Source organism: Seriola lalandi, unplaced genomic scaffold (assembly GCF_002814215.2).
Source record: "Seriola lalandi dorsalis isolate HSWRI2012SDOR001 ecotype SW California unplaced genomic scaffold, Sedor1 jcf7180002054345, whole genome shotgun sequence".
NCBI lineage: Eukaryota > Metazoa > Chordata > Actinopteri > Carangiformes > Carangidae > Seriola > Seriola lalandi.
In genome coordinates, this window is record NW_019524898.1 from 107,678 (window position 1) to 128,011 (window position 20,334).

Genomic DNA, 20,334 nt, shown 5'->3' on the forward strand with positions numbered 1-20,334 from the left:
AGCTGGAAGAAGCTGCTGGGGAGGGAGGCGTCTGTACTGCCTCTGCAACCAGGGTGGTAGAAAATGAAGTGATGGACTCTCTAGTGCGATCGGCTTCTGAAAAGTCAAGATATCTCTTTTTAATCCCAACATTATGGAAGTGCAAGTAGTAATCTTGCAGAATTGTTGGGAAGGAAACAAACTCAAGACCTCGGTGGTTGAGAAGGAGGCCGACTGTCTTTCACCGTGGATGTACAGCAAACTGCTGGACTCGCAATGTTCTTTATCCATCAGCAACATCTGACTGTCGAGAAATTAAAAAGGTAAATGGATTCTTTTAGTAGAAAACTTGAATCCTCTCCATCCTGAGAGGGTGCTTCGGTTTGTGCGACGACACTCCAGACGCGGCGATGTTGGGAGAGGGCACTTATGAAATCTCCAGGGGTCATGAGAAGCTAAAGAGGGTGCAAGGAAGTGGAATAACATCCAGAGGGGAGCTCTTGTGGAGGAATACAAGCTCAAGGAATGGAGAGAACACGAACGGGTAAAGAAGACATCCTGGGGGAGCGTACACACTCCTGAATGTGTTGCTGTCTTCCCGTCTCGGTTCAAGGTGCCAGGCCCTGCATGGCTCCACGTGACAACCGTTAATGGCTGATGGAGCGCTGGCCCGCTGCATCCACAGCCTCCGCCACCAAGCCCTTCACCTTCCCTCATTTGGGGACATCGTCTCCCAATGAGTATCATTTGTCACCACCGACTTGCTCCATGCACGCGCTCGTGCTGTTTTTCTGTGGCTCTAGCCCATTTCCGCAGTCGGTAAACAGCTAAATCCCTCTCCCAATCAATGCAGCCTATTTAACTTGAGCTATTGATTCGCCGGGGCCCTCAACAGACCTGAGAGGCTGAAAAAATACAAATTAGACAGGTGAGAAAGAACAACAGAAACGGTGACGGAGACTATGAAAAGTCACATTTTCAATAATGAGCTTTTGGCGGCAGGCAGGGAAGAAAGTGACAGGGTGGAGGTAAAGGAAGGGGGGGGGGGGGCGAGGGAAAACAGTGGAGGAATCGATCGATATGAACAGATAATCACCAGGCCTCTGTCCCAATGTGTAAGGAGTGTGACATTGCAGAGGTGGGCACGGCAGGGAAGAGATCAATGGGCTGCTTTTTGTTGATCCGTAATCCTTAACTATCTATAAGTAATTAACCTTCAGAGGAGGATGCAGGGAAGAAATAAATGGAGAAATAAGAGGAGGAATACCAATGAGCTCCAGTAAAAACAGAAGCTACCTCGCATTGACCAGATAACAGCACAGGAAACCAAATTAACAGTTGTCTCTCCACTGCTGCCTCTGCAATTTGCTTCATCTGATTTGTTTTTTTTATTTGTCAGGGAGATTTCGCTGTAAATGACTCCCCGTCTCCCCCGTGGTCTCAACATGAAAAAATAAATATGGCGTAACTGCGGACAGAAGAAGCAATCTCATCTCACGTGACAAAGCAAATGTTCAAAAAAATTCCTGCTGTTTTGTTCTGGTTTTATCTCCTGACCGGCCGAGTGCGTCCTCTCCCAAAGTGGCTGCTGGGAGGACGAATCTTAGGAGTCGGAGTGCCCTCTGTGGGTGTTAGAGGAAAAACAAGGGGAACAGCAAACCTGCCTCATACCAAAAACATATATATATTTTTTATATTCTAGTTTTGCTCCTTTCCATTTCTAACCACGAGCTCTGCCAAGTAAACAACCTCTCCTGTCGGATGAACACAGCACAGTCACAGCAGTATCTGTACAGGGTTTATTGGCACACAAATGCCCATACAGTTTATTATGATTATCTCAAATCAAAAAGTGTTTGTTGTGTCTTCCACTGAAGAATGTTCCAGTTAGTAAAAGGCATACCATGTTCTTGAAACGTGTCACATTAATTCATAATGATACAACGGACTGGTGGGGTTTCTAAGTGGCGTACAGGGTGCGCAGTAAGAAAACGTCATAACTTATTATTACAATATGGCCGCTGTCGAAAGCTCGTAGCAAGTGATTATGGTGTTAAAAGCGATGGAAAGAGTCATTTGGAGCAATGACTACATTTTTGAGTTGAAGTGTGATCATCAGATTAAAAACACAGCTCTTAAGGTTCTTTCTCATTAACTAAAAACATGTCACTGGAAAAATCGTACAATTCTACAACAGCAAAATAAAAAGAACAAAAAAAAAAAAAGAAAAGTTGAGTGCTTCTTCTTGGTTAACCTTGGCTGCTGAAGATAGCTCCTCACCAAAATGGACACCTGAAGATAAAAAAAAAAAATAAAAGTAGATTACTCATCAAAGCTGTTTCACATGAATATGACTCAAGTCAGATTAAACAGTTTATAAGTGGATTCCTGCTGCATTATACTACTGAGCTAACTACATTCTGAAGTGTGAAGGAGTACCGACCATCCGATGTAGCACTGGCACAGGTTTTCGTGTGATGTGGCTTGCTTGATGAGGAGGTCTACTTGTACCGGCACATCCAGTGTCTCATCGTGAGAGAAGTCTCGACCTGCGGGGGGTGGAGACAAACTCTCGTCACAAATGCAAGTACGACCCAAGTTCCTTCAGATTTGAATCGGCAGATACCAAGGTGTTTGAGGATTGGTAATAATACTTTTTATTTCCTTGTAAAGAATTTCAGCTCTGTTTACACGGTTTTAATTTGACTTGAGGACAATGCTTAAATAAAATACTTGTTATTTCCTGCAGGAACTTCATTGGAAAAATAAAAATAACTGTATACAAGCTGCTATTTTTTTTTACATGTGGTTTGTGTTTCAAAACTCACCTGTGAGTTTGTCTCTCACTCGGTTGATAATCTGAATGGCTTTCTTGTTGAGTGCTTCAGGTTGCACCAAGCCGTCTCCAACTGACAAAAACAAATATGCCGAAATCAATAACGACTAACAACTAACACAAAAGAAAGTTGGAGTGCTCTCTCTATCTCTTTCTCCATTAAGACTGGAGGAAATCAAAGTGGACTTAAGTGCTGCCGTACAACAGCACAGCAGCTGCTCCAATCATTCACGACGGCAAGAGAGCTTGGTATTGTTGTGGTGAAGCAACCAGAGGAAAACCTAAAGGGCTGGACAACAACAAACAACCCACGCAAAGACAGACTGGACTGGTAACTCACTGAAGGAGTGAATGGATTCAGGCACTGTGGTCCCTGGTTTCTTGTGTGTGCTCTCTCCAAGATCTATGCCCTCGAGAGCCTCTGCAGAAGACACCACACAGTCACAGGGTTAAACACTTTCTTACATTAAAACGTGCAGAAAACAGGAAGCAGTTCAGGGCCACGCTTCACAGACTCACCCACTGACTGTCCAGCAGTGTACGAGTCGGTCCTGGTGCGGGAACGCTTGTTGCCTTTGGTGTTTGCTGGGGCGAAAACAGGGAAGGTGTGAGTTTTTGTTTTTTGTTTTGTTTTTGTTTTTTTTAAATCCTTGAGAACACAGATTCTGGTATAATTATTCAAAGAACATTTTAATGATCTAAAAAAGAACACCTGCTAACTCCTCCTAAATAAAAAACAGAAAATAACAACCCTCATTCATAATGAAACCGATCTATTTCACTGTTGTGGATTAAATGTCTCCCTCAAGGCGACCATGAAAGTGTTTGTTGAGAGAGAGAGACTTCATTCACTTTGCTCACTTTAAATTTAACTAACGACCTTTAGATGTTTGCACCGCTTCTTTAACCATTAGGTCAGTTTCTCTCCCGAATACGAGCAAAAACAGATTTCCATTTTACCACCGGGACAAGATTTTAGTTTTCCAGCCTGATGTGATTAAATTTCATGCCCAACGCTCTTCACCTACTCAACTGCGCTAACCTTGACGAAGCCATGACTAATTTACAAACCTTGACTTATTCTACTGGACTGAACTCATTCACATTCGGTCACTCGTGCTTATTTTCGAGTCTGCGGCGTGTAATTTGCCTGTTTAATGTTTCCCATCTCCCTTACTGTCCATGAGCCTCCAGTTGAGCAGCGGGTCGTAGACGAAGGCCTCCAGCACGGCCATGACGCTGTCCCGGTGCTCCCTCAGCACCTCCATCACCGTGTGGCAGGTGATGCGGTAGTTACCGTCCAAGCCCGTCACCTGGCGAACAGTCGGAGCAAAAACACTCACTGATGGTAACAAAGCTTTCGCAGCATCAGAGGACGAGAATTTAGATATAGTTTCTGTGTCGTTGTTTGCAGAGGAATCAATCAATCCGGTCGGCAGGGCAGAATCCAATCCAGTATTTAGAGGTTTGGTTGAGGAGCTCCTGCATAAAATATCGAGTTTTATTTCTTAATGCTTTCATGTTTAATTCCTTTTTCTTCTTAGCTCATTAAATAAACGCCAAAGTGAGTCCTAAGTTCTGATAAAGCACTGCACACTTGGGGAAGATTGATTATTATTTTTGACTGATATAAAGAGGAAAAAGGGAGAAGCAGCTTAGATAGAGTTCACTTTAAGTCCAGTAGAGAAGTTTTTCGTAGCGTCAGTTTGGAGGACTTTAGAAACACTTGGATAAAAAATGAGAGATTATTAAAAAGATTTTCCTGCTACATAGATTTGGACACGCAGTAATACAGACTTTATTTAGCGTTTATCATAAGGGGATGAGACCGTGCAGAGTTGCCTACCTCCATGGCGTTGGTCAACATCCTCGTCAGTCGGAACGGGATCTTCTCAGGGAACTTCTCTCTGGTCATGGCCACCTGTTGAGGGTCATAATGAAACTTAAGTCTCAGGTGAACGATAAAAGAATAATCTGCGGATAAAGAAAATCTCCTCTCACCTCAAAACAGTCTCCAAAGTCAATGTGGAGGATCTTGCCGCTTAACCGGTCTAACATCAGGTTGGACGGATGCCTGATCAAACGGAAACAACCTCTTTATTAATGTCTCATGTTAATCGTCATTATTCCAACAAATCTGTTTTGAAATAATGCTTCAACCTTTTGGCCGAGAAGCTCACCTGTCACCCAGTCCCAGGATGTAGCCCACCATTGACATCACAGCCAGGGAGCGGGTGTAATTGGTCCTCCTGTCGAACCACACCTGGAGAAGGAATAACATCTGGATTACGGGGGAGTGGGGGAGAAGTTCTTCTGGTTTTCCCGACATTAGAGCAGAGCAGTGTGGGAAAACGGCACAGGAGAAAAAATCTCTGGCAGGCTGCTTGAAACATCTTTCCAGACACCTGAACATGCAGAACATCAGGAACACGAGGTACTAATGTTCCTAAAAATGGATTCAATTTGAAGGTCTGTTTGTGAAGTCCTGCAAAGTCAGTGGTTTGAAAGTAGGACACAGACACAGAAACCTGCTTCTTCAGGGATTACAATAGTTTTATTTTACTACCACTTTATTTCTCTCAGTATTTAGAAATGTAAGAGACTGGACTGAGACTCTCTCCCTCTCTCTCTGCTAGGTTTCATACCCTTTCCAAAATGGCTGCCAAAGCATGAGTGAGCCGGCCTCTTGAAAAATGTTCAGTTACAGATCTGTATGTTATCTTCTGTATAACTGAGCACTCTTGACATTTTCCCCCAGAGCCACTGAAAAATGAGGGCGGACGCTGAGGAGATCAAGTGCGCTCGATCATCCTCCCCTGTGCCGGCAGAGTGAAGAGGCTGAGCGTCTCACCTCGGAGGAGGGGCTCTTGAGCCACAAAAGCTTGGCCAGGTCGTCTCCGGCCGTGTTGTTGACGGCGTGCTCGAACACCTCGACCTTCTCCATCAGTGTCAGGTGGTCGTAGTCCGGGGCCATCTGAAACACACGGGCAAATTCAAAGCCTCTTTAAACTTGTTCAAACTCAGTTAACGGAGAACGAACGAACGAATTCTGAATTTCATTTATGGTGCGCAGCATTTAGACCGGTGGAACGCCACGTGATATTACTGACAAAACTCACAGTTAAAGACTCCACCGTGGTGACTGATGGTGTGAGAATGTCATCACTTAACTTCACAGCAGCGTCTGATGTAATTTCAGTTACCAGGAGCGCTGCTGTGTAACACACACCCAGAGGCAAACATCATTGTTCACCCACATCTGTTTATTTTGTTGGCTGCTGAATTCCTGCTGCATTTTCCCTCGGATTAACTATATATCACAGCTACCGCATGACGTGCTTTGAAGGTTAATATATTATTTAACGAATACCAGATCAATTGATGTTGCTGGGCTATTTATACTGTATGTTTACCGTCTGTGTTACAGTGAATAAACTGTGAAATCAAGCAGGAAATATATTTGTCCAAAAACATTCCACGTTAATGTAACTACCACCTGAAGATTGTGTTAATACTGAAATATAAGCACGTCTCAGGTTAAGGAAAATTAGGAAGTGGGTGTAAACAGGTCCCATTAGAGTGAAGCTGTTAACTGTTTTGAATGAAAACGCTTTAGCTGCTGTTTGAGTTTGAATGTTAAAGACCGTGTTTGCCCTGCAGCTGTGTATTTGACAGCATTTACCTTTAATTATTATTATTTAAGTATCTATCTATCTATGTAATTAACGGTGAAGTTTTGGATTCAGAAAGAAATACCTTCACACACTCTTAAAGACGTCGATCTGTCACTGTCTCACTCTCCCATCTCCCTCATCCTTTATCTGAAACTGATTAACGGCCTGACTGACTGACTGAATGGTCAACTTAATTTCTTGCCATTTCGGAGGCTTAAACTGAGCGTAGCACATCGTTAATAACTCAAACATCGTTAACGTTTTGATTCATAAACAGAAGAACATTTGTACACAGGGAAATTATAAGTGTTTTCAAGTGCCAGCTGACGCCTGTTCATTCATCCTGTGATTAAAGGACAACTGACAGACGGCCTTGTGAGTCTTCACAGTCTGACAGTCTTGTTCTTTTTCATCCTGTTGACCAGGTCCTACTATGGACCAATCAGACTCTGCCCTGCTCCTGTGGCCCTGATGTTTCTATGGTCGGCCGGATCTTTATCCGCTCTACTGGCACTTTCACTTTCTGTGGCGACGCTTCAGGGAGGAAGAATATTTATGTACCGTGTGCGTTCTTCCTTTGCCAAATTGGGCATTTCTGAGGCAGGAAGATGTAGTTAATTTGTGCCAATTAGGGACCAGTGAATGCGTTTTCATTAAAGACTGATTGGTATTCATCAATATAATCACTGAAAACAGATGCTTCCTCAGCTTTGACGACTCTATTCAGTGTTTAGTATCGACGTTTTTTAAATGAAAATTACAAATATTTCACGAATGAGACCAACTGTTCGCACTAAACAGTAAATGACATGTGAGCACATACGCTCATTTACTCATACGTCCGTATTGAATGAGATATCACGATTAAAATCGATCCTGGGAATGTGACTGTTCCTAACATCCTAAATGAGACAATCTGATTGAAACACAGAAAACTCTCGAACAACGTAAACAAACAGGAAAAACACACTCGGATTGATTCCAGTTATGAAAATAAAGGAGGTGGAAACCGTCTGGATCTCAGCGGCTCCTCACCCTCAGCATGATGCGATGTTCGATGTTGAGCAAAATCTTTTTCTTCTCTCTGTAGTCTCTGATGAGGGCATGCAGGGTGTCACAGTGGGGTACCCAGCCAATCAGGCCCGAGTTAGTGGACAGGGGGATCACCGCATAGCGCTGAATGCTGTTGAATACAACACAGCCAAGACACACACACACACACACACACACACACACACACACACACACACACACACACACACACACACACACTTCATTAACAAGGTTTCAATAATCTAGTTATTCAGCTTCATGTCCACAGCTGTGAGTATGTGAATGTCTCTGCGGAAGACGTGTGAAATGTACTGTGCCTCAGAGTCTGTGTGTGTGTGTGTGATGTTTATATCCCAGTGGGGACTTTAACTTGAATGCACACCAACCCATGGGGACTCATGTTACCATGGGGACAAGAACGGAGGTCCCCATGGAAAGAGACTGTTGTTTTTCTTCTTAGGATTAAGACTCAGACTGAGGTTTTAGGGTCAGGGTTAGGGGGGTAGGCATATATTTGTGATGGGTAAGGGTGAACGGCGAGGGAATGCCTTATGTCTCTGAGTGTCTCCACGGGGACAAATCCGTGTGTGTGTGTGTGTGTGTATGTGTGTGTGTGTGTGTGTGTGTGTGTGAACATGACTGTGGGTTTACCTGAGGTTCTTGCGCAAGGACGCGGGGTCGTTGGCCAGCAGAGTGTTGACTAAACCGAACAGCTGCATGACTCTCTCGTCCTGCCTCAGGTCCTCGTGGCCCTTCAACAGGAACATGAACTCGTGGCCATTGCTGCCTGCAGAAGGCGCCACAAACACAGCATTGATACACTACACACATCCACATCACCTTCCCCTGAAGCAACGTCTGCTGGGTTTAAACAGACAATAAAGGATTTCATGTGAACCGCATCATTCCTCAGGTCCTTGCTCCTTTAATTCCTTTCTTCTCTTCACACTTTGACTCGGAGTGGTTCTCAAAAACGACAGATAGACTTGTGATTTGTGAAGGAACGAAGTCGAAGCGCTTTGTGAAGTTCATGTCGAGCTCCATCTGACGATTGCGACGTCGAAGTCATTTTCTCGATCGACTAACGTGGATCAGAGCGGACTGGAAAATATGTGTCTACGTACTTGATGAACTGTGACATCATCTCAATCCTTTTTTTCAGCAGAATCAAGTTTTCGGCATGACGGAGAGGAAAATGTAATGTAACACTGTAATTGTCATGATACCTTTAAAGGAGTGAACTCATACTTCCAGTGGAACGGGTAAAGCGAGGTCCCGGTTCTCTCCACGGTCCGCTCCTAATGACAATCCCAGTAAGCTATGTGTCGAGTGTCGCTAGGGGGACAGAGCGCCGACAGTAAATCCAAGTGGCCCGTAGCGGGGTGACAGGTCTTAATATCGAGTCTTGCCCTGGAGGTTGGTTGATTTATCAGCTATCATCTTTTACAGAGTATGTTGTGTAACACTTATGGGATACATCATCAGGACGAGGTATCGCACCGTCCAGTGGAAAAAAAGTGCGAGGTAGGGTGAACCACTTGTGATTGATAATCCGAGGAACCTGGCTTCAAGACAAGGGGGCTTTATGGTGCTGAGCCAATTTTGAAGCACTTCGCGATCGTATTTCATATCACACAACGTGAAGATGAGGTGTCAGGATTATTTATTTCTGTATTCAAATTAATGTCGATGAACAATGTTGGGAGGCAAATCGATCTGCGTCTGCACGACTTCTCCTTGGACAGAACATGAAAAAAAAGAAAAAAGAAGACGACTTCTTTGGCACAAAGCTGTTGGTTAGGTTTCAGTTTGGTATTAAATTCATCACTGGTCCGATCTTTCTTCTGTTTGGTAAAGATGATTCTCACTCTGTTGTATCATCCGCACACAGAACTTTGCCATGGCCGATGAATTCAAAATAAATCGTGGCCTCGGAGCTGTTTGTTATTTGGGTAAAGATTTTATTAATATTGAATTTTCCCTAACGTGATGGCCCACGCCTGCTGAAAGCGTATGACTAGGAATATTTGTTAATCTATTTTCCTAATATGATGGGTTTCGGAGCCAAGGCCTGTGCAATTTTCTCCTAATCTTACCCATGATGGTGAGTTTGCGTGGGCGCTGCTTGGAGGTGATGACCTGCAGGGAGGGGGCGATGGACTGGATGCGGATGATAGGCTGGTTGGGGTCATAAGTGCCCGGTACAGCCAGCTCCAGGTCCCGGCACATCAGCAGCTTTGGAGACACATATTGTAGCTCCAGGGAGGTCAGCTGCGTGAAAAAGTTGATGAGGTGGGGATGTAGCACAGGAAGAGACAATTAGTTTTTAGTCTGCTGCATTAAAAAAAAAAACAACAAAAAAAAAAACCTCCAGTGACTAAACAGCTCCTGCCAACAGTGCCTACAGCAATATGCAGAGTGTAACAGACACTGGCTCATGTGCAAGTTCAGGTCTTATCTGGAAAGAATTGTAAATACACAACCTTTAATAAATCTCACTGGATTTCACTTTCCGTGTGTGCATCAATAAATGCCTCCTCTGCTTGTCTGCAATTAACGATCAGTGATTCGACCTGCGTAAAATCGGACTCTTGTAGACTATTTAAAGGTTTTATGGTGAAATTATAAATTATGCTCTGGATCTGCATCCTGGAGAGGGTTTTATTTCTATGTTAATGCCCCGTGGGGGGAATATCTGCACTGCTCCCAGCACCTTATTATGATGCTGTGTGCTTACTGTAATGTCGCAGCAGGGAGCATCCCCGAGAGCAGGACTGTGCCACACAATGTCAAACAGTATTGCCGTCTCCATTTTCTCTGTGAAGTGAGTGCACCTGACACAAACTGTTTTCACTGTCGTTCTGCAACAACAGCGGTGACGGCTGTGAGAAATGACATCTATCAGTCCCATTTCATCTTGGCTCCAGAAGCTACGAAAAACCTGGTGTTGGTAATGTTTAAGCCACCTTAAGTCAAACTGACTTTGGGTACAGCTCACGTGTATCTGCATCGTTTACCTTAGACAGGTTCGTCATAACTGGAGTAGCTTATCCAGCTTCAGGGACATGGTGTTTTACACAGTGGCAATATTAAAGGTCCCATGTTGTAGACAGATTATAAGGCAGGTTCTATATTAATACGGTGAAAGAATCAAAGTGCGCAATCCACAAACAACAGACACACATCTCGTATTAGAAAAAAAAAAACTGTCTCTTAAAACAAGCCGTCAGGACTTCTGTCACTTTGTGATGTCACAACAAAACAGTCAACACCCTCAGCTATGCCTATGCTAGAGCTCCAGGGAGAAGCCTGAAAGAGGAGATAGTTTTTGGTTCTTAAAACCACAAATATATCTTCTTATGGATCAAAACTTAAAATAAAACATAGAAAAATGTAAAGTATGGGACCTTTAATGTGCATGGCTTGATGTAAAAAGGGAGGCCAGTTATCAAAGGATTTAGCTACTGAATATACTGGGTTTTTTTTTGTGGAGGAAAAAGTTGTTTCAGGATTAAGAAAACTGCCCATCTGTGTTTTGTCTGTTTGGATTTTGGGAGGTGTTACAGAATTAAAAAAAAGAAGAAAAAAAAAAGCAATTTTCGAGCACAATAGCTAGTTGTGTGAAAGGCTAAAAGATAATTGTACAACTTGTGCAAGCTAATACCCAGGCTTAAATAAAAGCCATTACCAGAGACAAAATCAGCTGCAACTTGTAGAATCCATGTGACAAAATATCCCCATTTTCATGGATTTGGCCCGATATTATTTAAGGTATCCTTCACAAATGTGATATTAAAAGGGGAAATATTTTCCCATGATGTTCTGTGCCATTCCTCTTTGACTCCCATCATCCCTGTCTCATTACATCCTACCATCTTTCAACACTACTTCTGGCATCTTGTCTCGCCCAGACGGCGTTGAATGAAACAAGCGCCCTGTTTCTGTATCATTATCTTCCAATCACTGCTGAACCCCCCGCTTCTTCTTCATACAATTTTACATGACTAAAGAGACAGTACTTCAGATTTACCTTGTCACGAGATCAAAGAAATAGTCAGGACATGAAAGGCCAAATATATCTCAGCACATCTGATGAGAGATTGGACTGGACATGGGCATGCAGGACTGGTTGGATGTCAGCTCCAATTTCCCCACAAAACATAAAACACGCACTGATTCTTTTCAACCACATTTCTCTGATTTACATGAGTTTGTGTGGTTGAAGTTCACTGGTACAGTTTGACATCTTCTTTTGTTCTTTTTGGAGAACAACTAAAACTTTCCTATACTTACAAAAATAGATACAGATGTCAATAAAATATTAGTACATGAAGTAGATTGTTGTGGTTATTACAAGGTGGTCATTTCAGTGCAGCGACGTAGTTTCACTCACCTGTGGCAGCTGTTTGGAGATGCGTCTGAACACATGGTAGTAGAGGTCCCAGGCCTGGGTCAGGTCTTTAACGTTTCCAGAGCGCATGTACTTCCTGCACCAGTCCTGAGCCTCCATCAAGTCCCTGCCATAAGCCTGCAGCACAAAGTAAGACAAACACACTCAGTCCCTGCACAATGACTCATTCAAAGAAATGAACATGGTTTGCCAAAGCAGGACTATAATACTGAATGTCAAGCGATTAAATATCAGTGTTCTGATGTGATTAATCTAGGATTTCAGTTAAGGTATTTTGTTTTTCGGTGGTGCACATCTGCAAAGGCAGCCTGAATGGAAACATCTGATACTGCAGAGAGCTACGGTCACTGGTAAGACCCGTGGCTATAGAGGAAATAGAATTTTAATCACTGTGTACTAATAAAGCTTTTTTTCGACGCTTCAACAGGAAAGTAAAAGCAAATCCCGACAAAATGATCTAATTTAGACACAAATATAAAGCAAATTGTACGTTTTTGTCGTCACCTCTCAGGACCTAAATTGAGGAACTGATTTAGAGTTTCCACTGAATGTCGACAACAACAAAAAAAACATGTTACAAAGCCAAAATTTACAAGCCACAACCTTTTATCTACGTCAGACAGGAGATGAACAGAGCCTATAGTTTGTGGAGGTGCACTAAACTATAAATTCAACCCCAACCTGAGATGACACGCACCTGGTTAAAAGAGGTCTCTTTGAGGGTCTGTGGTCCCCTCTCCATCATGGCGTGCAGAGGCTCCAGCACAGCAAACATGCCCTTGACATTGCGCTCACCGAAGTAAAGACGTGAAGCCTCTTCAAGGCCCTCGTGCCACATCTCATGCCATAAGATGGCCACTCGGATAAGCTCCTCACTCACCTGGATGAAGAGAAAACAAACATGAAAAGGTCAGACTGTTCTTTCCCGTCTTGCCCCCTCAAAACTCACTGGTATAAAATATCATCTGGCATTTTAGATCCCTTCAAATTTGTCTAACCACTACACTACGCAGAAGTAAATCACATCAGTGGAACCTCAGCGTAACCTACGAAGCACAAATACCTGCTCTGCAGCAGAGATTTTTACATGTGCAGTATATAGCAGCGGCAGAGGAAGTTCAGATTTTCTGGTTCAAACTGCACATTTCCAGTGCTGCGGTTTTCTTTTATTATGAGATCAACTACTAAACAATGAACTGAATGTGAGACAGAAAAATAAAGAGACAGAGAAGAGGGACTCTGGCTCAAGCAGAAGCTCCCATTTTATGCACAAGAAAAAGTTTCTAAGTTGAGGATGTTAAGATGATTTTAATTCAGTTATGGTAAATATAAACGATTCAGTCTCTGTACCATCATGGCCTGCTGAACCAAAGTGTTGCAGTGTTCACACATGTTCTTCAGGATCTTGTTAGCAGCATTGTGGCGCGCTGTGGTGGTGGACTTGGAGGCCACAGTCAGAGGGTAGATCAAAGCCTGGAGAGAAGAAGAATCCAGCAATTCATCACCGTTCACTGATGGTTCTACTTAGTTACAACAAAAATGTTCTGGGTCTTGGTTCTGTTTTATATTGTGAAACAACAATAGCACTCGTGTGAGCAGAATTACCTGGGGATGATATCGTCCGATGTCTGTCAGCAGCTGGTGGATGAGGCGCCCCACCAGGGCTCGGGGGGTGTCGATTCGGGCGATGAGCTGAGGGATAACCTGGACAAGCAGTGAGAAGGCGGAATAAAAACTCAGTAATATGGTTTTACATGGGAAATATAAAATATAGCACGATATGAATAAGTGTTCAAATCAGCAGGAACTGACAATATAGTGTTGTTACATTTTTTTTATTTATTTATGGTGAGCATTAATGAGACATCAGCATTACCCTTTACCTCATCAAATGTTCTTGTTTCCATGGGGATAAAATCATTACACTTCTTTATCCCTAAGCTAACTCCACTTCAGATGTGTATGTGTGTGTGTGTGTGTGTGTGTGTGTGTGTGTGTGTGTGTGTGTATGTATTACCTGGAGCCAGGTGTCGATTTGAATGGTCTTGATGCCTTCCACCAGGGCTTCATTCACTTCAGGCCAATGACCATAGTCAAACCAAAGAGTCAGAACCCTGAGCAGAGAACAAACAGACAAAGACTTAAATCGTAATCTTTTCTTACCTGCTTATTAAGGACAATGAAATGAAGTGCGATCACAGTCACCCACTAGAGGTCCTCCTACCCCCACACACCAAATCTGCCGAGTGACCCTGAACATGGGTGCTGCTCGTTTGCTGGGATCACTCGTCCAGCTTGCGTTAGAGTAATTTAACTGACCTGAGTGTGTCCTGCAGGTTATTTCCTCTGGACAGGGAAATGGAGCGGAAGAAACCCTGAACAGCAGGAACTGTGTACAAGAGCAACGTCTTGGAAAGGTCCTGTGGAGAGACACAACAGACAGAGTTTTCATGCATGACAAAACGAGAAAAGCCCCATTAGAGAGGACGCTCAGAATTTATAATTTTACTATTACTGAGGAGAAAAAAGATTAAGCACAACTGAAATGAAAGTATTAGAAGATATGTGTACGAGAAGCAGAGACTTGATGCTTTTATGAGAAGTATGTGCATAATGGGATTTGTAGTTGTTCAATAGAGTTAATGTGTTGAAAAAATTTGATTGTATAAGGTATGTAGCTATGAGTGGGCTGAAACACGGCATGGTCGACACAGACAGTGTAGTTATGACGTGCAGGTATCCTAACTAAACATTTCTGCCTTGGTTGGACTGGGAGCGCTGGGAGAGAAGAGAGCATTGAATGACTGATGTGGATGGATGTGAAGAAGGTTTCATTCTCTGTGGCTCTCACCTCATTGACCTTTTTCTGCCCCGGCGAGGGCACGGGACTGTGGTCAGTGCTGTCGACCTCGCTGTCGCTGTTGCTGGCTTCGCTATTGGCGCTGGCACCGCTGGCGTGCCTCAGCTTCTTCTTCTCGTCGCGTCCTTGGTTCTGGTGTTTGTAGTGCAGCACCGCCTCGAAATTCATCACCGCCCAGGCATGCCAGGCCTGCCGAGAGAGGGCACAGACTGGGTGAAACTGGATTTCTAAGAGGTGGTAACGGGAAATGACTTCCACGTTTGTTCATGATGTAATTTTTCCAGTTTGCTGAGGGACAGATATCTCCCCAGGGGCTGTAATTTTTCTGATCCAAACATATGAGTTTGATGTTTGCTGTGTTATGCAACCAGCTATTTAAGGGGTGTGTGTGTGTGGGTCTAGTGGCATCCTTGAAGCCTGCAGCACAGGCATGGGAAAGAGATACTCTCAGCTCTTCCATCACCTTATATCTCTGATGCATCAGAAGAACCACAACAAGTATAACAATCTATTAAGAAAAACACATGAGCTGTGCACAGTCAAAAAAACAAACAACCATTTTATGGCACGTTTGCTTTAATGGCAATAAAACGGGGTCTAAAGTTTTCCAGGTGACACGCCGGTGTCAGGGCAAGCTCCGGCTGACACAGCTGGGATTTTATTGCGGCCAGAGAGAAGTCAGAAGTGAAAGGTTAGGGCTGAGAGGGATGAACTGACCTTGTACCAGTTGCGGTCATGCTCAGTGGAATGGCTGTAATACTGCAAAACCTTGGGGATGGTGCTCTCGTTGATCCCCTGCAGACTGAGCTGCCACTCACCCAGCTTCAGGAAACATCTACATGGAGGAAAGGGAGAAACAGAAAGACAAAAGACGGCATGAAATTGAGTTTATTACTTAAATAACAGCTTTTTTCCCAGTCAAGATATCATTTCTCCATTTCTAATTTAGTTACAGAAAAAAACAGGTGTAGCATAGATTATTAGCCTCATTTAAAGCAACATTATCCAACAATTTTACCTTAAAATAACAGCTTCAAAATCATTTTGATGGTACACTGATTTGTAATAGGGAACCGGTGCCTCTCTCATTCCTAATCTTCCCTGTCTGTTCTTGCACTATGTAACTCAGGTTGAACGGGTACGATCTACAGCGGGCGCTATGTCACACCCCACCGACCTCGGCTCCTCAGCTAGCCATAAGAAGAAGCTAGCTCAGTATTGAAGGTGAGGAGACTAGCTCCTACAATCTACATTTTTAGCTGCTGTGGGTTCAGATGTTTTCAGTCAATCAGATTAGCCACAGTCGACAGTGTGGTTTGTGGTGAGATGTAGATTTTCTGTCAGGTGTCTGAGGGATTGATATGCTTTGTTTTCGGTACATGAGCTGTTAGCCTCTCGGGCTACGCCACTTCCAGTACCTTTAACCACTCGGACTCAGAGCCCAACAGAATTTAATGCTCCAGCGTCCTGTAATTACCACTTGTGGCTGCAGAGGTCACTGCAGCCAGCCTTTTACTTTCACACTGGAAACATTAAAAAATTAAAATAAAATAATAACTTTGTGGCATTAAAAAGAAAAAAAACTAAACTTTTTCAACACCATAAAAGTTAGTGAGGTCAGATGTCAATGCTGTTATAGAAGCTCTGCAGTGACAGTTAATCCAATAAATACATGACTACATGTGAAACAAATGCACTTCTGGGACAAGCCACAAAGACACATCATGAGTTTACGATCCCGCTTATGTTGTCATTGCTTATAAAGACTCGATAGTGACATTAAGCACACCCGAGGGCGGTTTATTAAAAAGGAGTGAGATAATGCTACTAGACTTGAAAAATCAGTTCAGAATTCGTCCCAAGTATCGGGACCGAAGGCAGCAAAGCATTCGGCTGTTGAAAGTTTTTGGGATCAAATCCGGAGATTTTCAATTATCTGAAACAATTTCAACCTGACAGTGAGCTCTGTGGCATCCCGGGGGGGGGGGCTGAGCTCTATCCATCACCCTCAGGAACACAGATGCTTCGAGGCAAATAGTCTAACTAGTTGCGTTTGGCAGGTCCAAGACGTATAATTCAGATACAACTGCAGAGAAACTGGCAAAGCGTTGTACTGTCGACCCATCCATCAACTGAATATTGTTTGCAGAGCACCTCCAACAAATTGTCTTTCAGGATTATGTAATTTCCGCTGAGCGCTTTTCCATGCGAGTGCACACTTTGGGTTTCTGCACGTCCAAGCCAAACTGTTTCCGTGAGCGGTTAACAGGTCGAGCTTTTGGGGAAAGAGGTGGGAGGAGGATGGGGTTTTTGCGGACACTGGAACAACCTGTTTATTTAGACAGGTTCACCGATCTTAAGTAAAGTAACAGTGAAATTACAGTGGAATCTTTGGAGAGAGTGGAGGCGTCCATGTGATTGCGTGTGCCTGACTGAGCAGACCAGGTGTGCTCCATACCACACAGCCAATCTGCATTCACCAAAGTGTGTCTGGAGAGAACCCGTCGTGACTGACATTATACAGGTGTTGTTTCCGCAACATGCATTCTTCAGATGGCCGGAGTCGCTGTCGGGAAGATGCACAAATGAAAAAAAAAAGCCCCTTCTGCCCGTTGTCACGCTCGTGTGTTGTCATACATGATTTATGAGATGGGAGGGTGCACATGACTGGTGTATGTTTGTGCACAACGGTGTGATTTACTGCACATAGGATTATACCTGTCTGCTCCTATGTGACACAATGCAGTGCAGTCAAATTCTCAGTCAAAGTAAAGTCAGTTATTCTCTCTCCTGCCCTGGCAAGCTGCTGACCTTCAGTCCTAAAGGAGAGAGCTTCAGATATTACACTTTAAATGTGTCGATGAGCTCACAAGAGCCTGCAAACTACTTTTTAAGTAATTTCAAGCTAAATACAAAACTTTCTGTTTTCTAATTTTCTAAATCGGCGTCTGAAAACACATGATAATTATTATATATTTTAAGTTTTGTGCTGACAACAGTTTGAGCAGTCTCCACACTGCATCTGTTCCCGTAGTGAGGTGAGGTAATGACAGTGTGAAGGTGCCAAGTCTGCACCAGGACAATCAGAAGACGATCACAACACCCACTGGGAGAGGAGACGCACCCGGTGATGTCCCGTAGGCATGGTGCCATGTTTGGTTTGTGACACAGTGCATTCAGAAAGTATTCAGTTACACAACACTTGTGTCAATGTGATATTTCAATTTTTCATTTGAATAAATTTGCAGAAATGTCTCAAATTTTGTTTTGGCTTTGTCATTGCGGGGGATTGAGTGTAGACTGATGAGGGGGAAAGGATAAATGATTTTAGCATGAGGCTGCAACATAACAAAATAACAAAAAAAGTGAAGGTGTCTAAATACCTTCTGAATGCCCTGTAAGTAGCTGCGTGGTGCGAAACGCCAAAGGGGATCATTTTATTGAGAAGACTTGAGGTGAGAAATTCAGACAATCCAGCCAGCTTTGAAAAAGACCGGAGGATGCCAATCGACTAGTAAAAGCTGCTCATGGAAAAGAGGCAGAATGCACTGCACTTGACCTCGTGTGTTGACAACAGGATGGCAAAATACATGAGGTTACTTTTTCCCTGACTCAGCATGTTGCTTTGGGTTTTCTCCATTGTGCTAAAGAGGGTGTTAAAAAAGCACATAATGACACATTGGCATTACTTTTGGTGAGTTTGACTAACTGCGGATTAACTTTCCCTCTCAACAGTTTCAGCTCGTTACAGCTGATATTTGTGCATGAAGGCAGTGGCTCTCAAACTTGTGACACAAAGTTTGACCAGATTTTTGTTTTTAGATGGGTTTTTTTTTTTTTTAGATGGAATTATAGTGAAAACGAATTATTCATCGTTTTGCTCGGGCCCCCAGGAACCCCGCTCAAGGACACCTGCAGTTAAATGTTTATTTTGAACTAATTAAAGTGAAAATATCTTCTGGAATTATATTTGGATTTTGGGCCTTCGCTCAATAAAACTGAAAAGGTCTGGAAGAGTGTGTAGACATTTGAAATTCTCCATAATCCATTCGATAATGTGATGAATCACAGTAGGAGAAGCACAGGTGTTTGGTAATAACACTAACGCTGGCTCCCATTCTTTTTTCATGACGGTGTGACCGTGAGCCAGCGTGAACAACATCCTGAAACTGAAGCGGCTAAATGGAGTTCAGCCATCGTTCGTTTTATTTTTCACATTTGTGCTTTTCCTCTTGTCGAAATGTGTTCTGTGAAAAGGGGCTCATTAGATGGTGAACTGCTGCTGCTACTGTGTTTCCAGTAAGGAGACAGACCTGGCCATCAGTTTGTGGACCTCCTGCTTGTGCTGCTGGTCCTCGGCCGCGATGGCGTGCTGGGCCTGCTGCTGCATCCCTTGCACAAAGTGCTGCATGTGCTGAAAGGCATCGATCTGGAGAGGCATGAAACAGATACGGCTTGGTGTCAGTCAGAGAAATAGATTTGTCCGCTTTGTACCTGAAATCACTCTGAATCCAAACAAGCATGTGATTTGTGATCGACAGTGAGCTATAGTTGGCACAATTGTTTTTTTATAAATTTGAGATGTATTCCACAGCCTTCCTGTGACACATCATAAGTATTCTACGAAGTCGGCGGCCCGGTCTAATGCAGGACAGCCCGACAACACTGGACATTCTTTTCTGTTCATATCAGTGTTACTGGACTCACCAATGGCTCACAGGGGAAAATCCTGCAACTCCATCTGCCCAGGACACTTCTGCTGTCACGGTTTAAATGTTTTTCATACTTGGAACTTGTCGCATCTTTATCTAAGTAAAGTAAAGGCAGTCTGTACTACACGCAACACCACTTGCACAGATTTGTGATATTAACCACAGCTGAGAAAATGAGAAACTCACTTATGCTGAAATGACCTTGGAAAATAAGTTATTTGAATTATTTGACTGAGTCAGATCCTGTTCACTGAAGTACGACAAATCATCTAACCGGAGCAGATGACCCATTACTGTGTGGTTTTCAATCAGTAACACTCCAGTCATGGCAAGTGTGATGAGTAACAGACAGAGCTGATATTCCATACTGTTCTAAAGCCCCCGAAACAGTAGATCGGTCCTTTCGAGGTGTGTGTGTGTATTTTTATTTTCTGATTTGTCTGGTGAGTAGCACTGGCAACAGGACTGCTTATGCTCACACTTACCTAAGCCCCCTAATGAGACCTGCACTATGGAGCCACAAACATTATTCAACACCTGGTAATAAATGTGGGTGTGTTTATGTGTGTTTGGCGGGTGTATATACTGCATGTGAAAGTTGTGTGTGTGTGTGTGTGTGTGTGTGTGTGTGGGTGGAAGAGGGGGGTGGGTAAAAATGGCAAACAGCAGAGACGTTCCATCTCGAGCTGCTCTGGTGACACGTGGTGTGAAACATACAGTATACCGTCAGGTCACCGCTGCTGCTAGTTGGCAAGCGTCTCTTGTGCCGGATTCTGAATAAATACATTTCTTCTCTTCAAAGCGAAGCT

General features: G+C 43.5%; 1 protein-coding gene across 2 annotated transcripts in view; it reads right to left on the reverse strand.

The window, feature by feature from the left end:
* Window positions 1–1,764: 1,764 nt before the first annotated feature.
* mtor (mechanistic target of rapamycin kinase) overlaps window positions 1,765–20,334 on the reverse strand; it is an 81,714-nt gene continuing 63,144 nt past the window's right edge. For both annotated transcript variants that reach the window (XM_023407710.2, XM_023407709.2), the window contains exons 37-58: window positions 19,127–19,242; window positions 15,531–15,648; window positions 14,805–15,002; window positions 14,273–14,373; window positions 13,971–14,067; window positions 13,559–13,657; window positions 13,304–13,426; window positions 12,651–12,833; window positions 11,936–12,070; window positions 9,639–9,813; window positions 8,194–8,329; window positions 7,525–7,672; window positions 5,667–5,789; window positions 4,996–5,078; window positions 4,817–4,889; window positions 4,662–4,736; window positions 3,993–4,128; window positions 3,335–3,400; window positions 3,156–3,236; window positions 2,808–2,888; window positions 2,423–2,528; window positions 1,765–2,271 (exon numbers count right to left, since the gene is read on the reverse strand). In XM_023407710.2, the coding sequence (XP_023263478.1) occupies window positions 2,256–2,271; window positions 2,423–2,528; window positions 2,808–2,888; window positions 3,156–3,236; window positions 3,335–3,400; window positions 3,993–4,128; window positions 4,662–4,736; window positions 4,817–4,889; window positions 4,996–5,078; window positions 5,667–5,789; window positions 7,525–7,672; window positions 8,194–8,329; window positions 9,639–9,813; window positions 11,936–12,070; window positions 12,651–12,833; window positions 13,304–13,426; window positions 13,559–13,657; window positions 13,971–14,067; window positions 14,273–14,373; window positions 14,805–15,002; window positions 15,531–15,648; window positions 19,127–19,242 (2,469 nt within the window). In that variant the 3' untranslated portion in view covers window positions 1,765–2,255. The remainder of the gene's footprint in view (window positions 2,272–2,422; window positions 2,529–2,807; window positions 2,889–3,155; window positions 3,237–3,334; window positions 3,401–3,992; window positions 4,129–4,661; window positions 4,737–4,816; window positions 4,890–4,995; window positions 5,079–5,666; window positions 5,790–7,524; window positions 7,673–8,193; window positions 8,330–9,638; window positions 9,814–11,935; window positions 12,071–12,650; window positions 12,834–13,303; window positions 13,427–13,558; window positions 13,658–13,970; window positions 14,068–14,272; window positions 14,374–14,804; window positions 15,003–15,530; window positions 15,649–19,126; window positions 19,243–20,334) is intronic.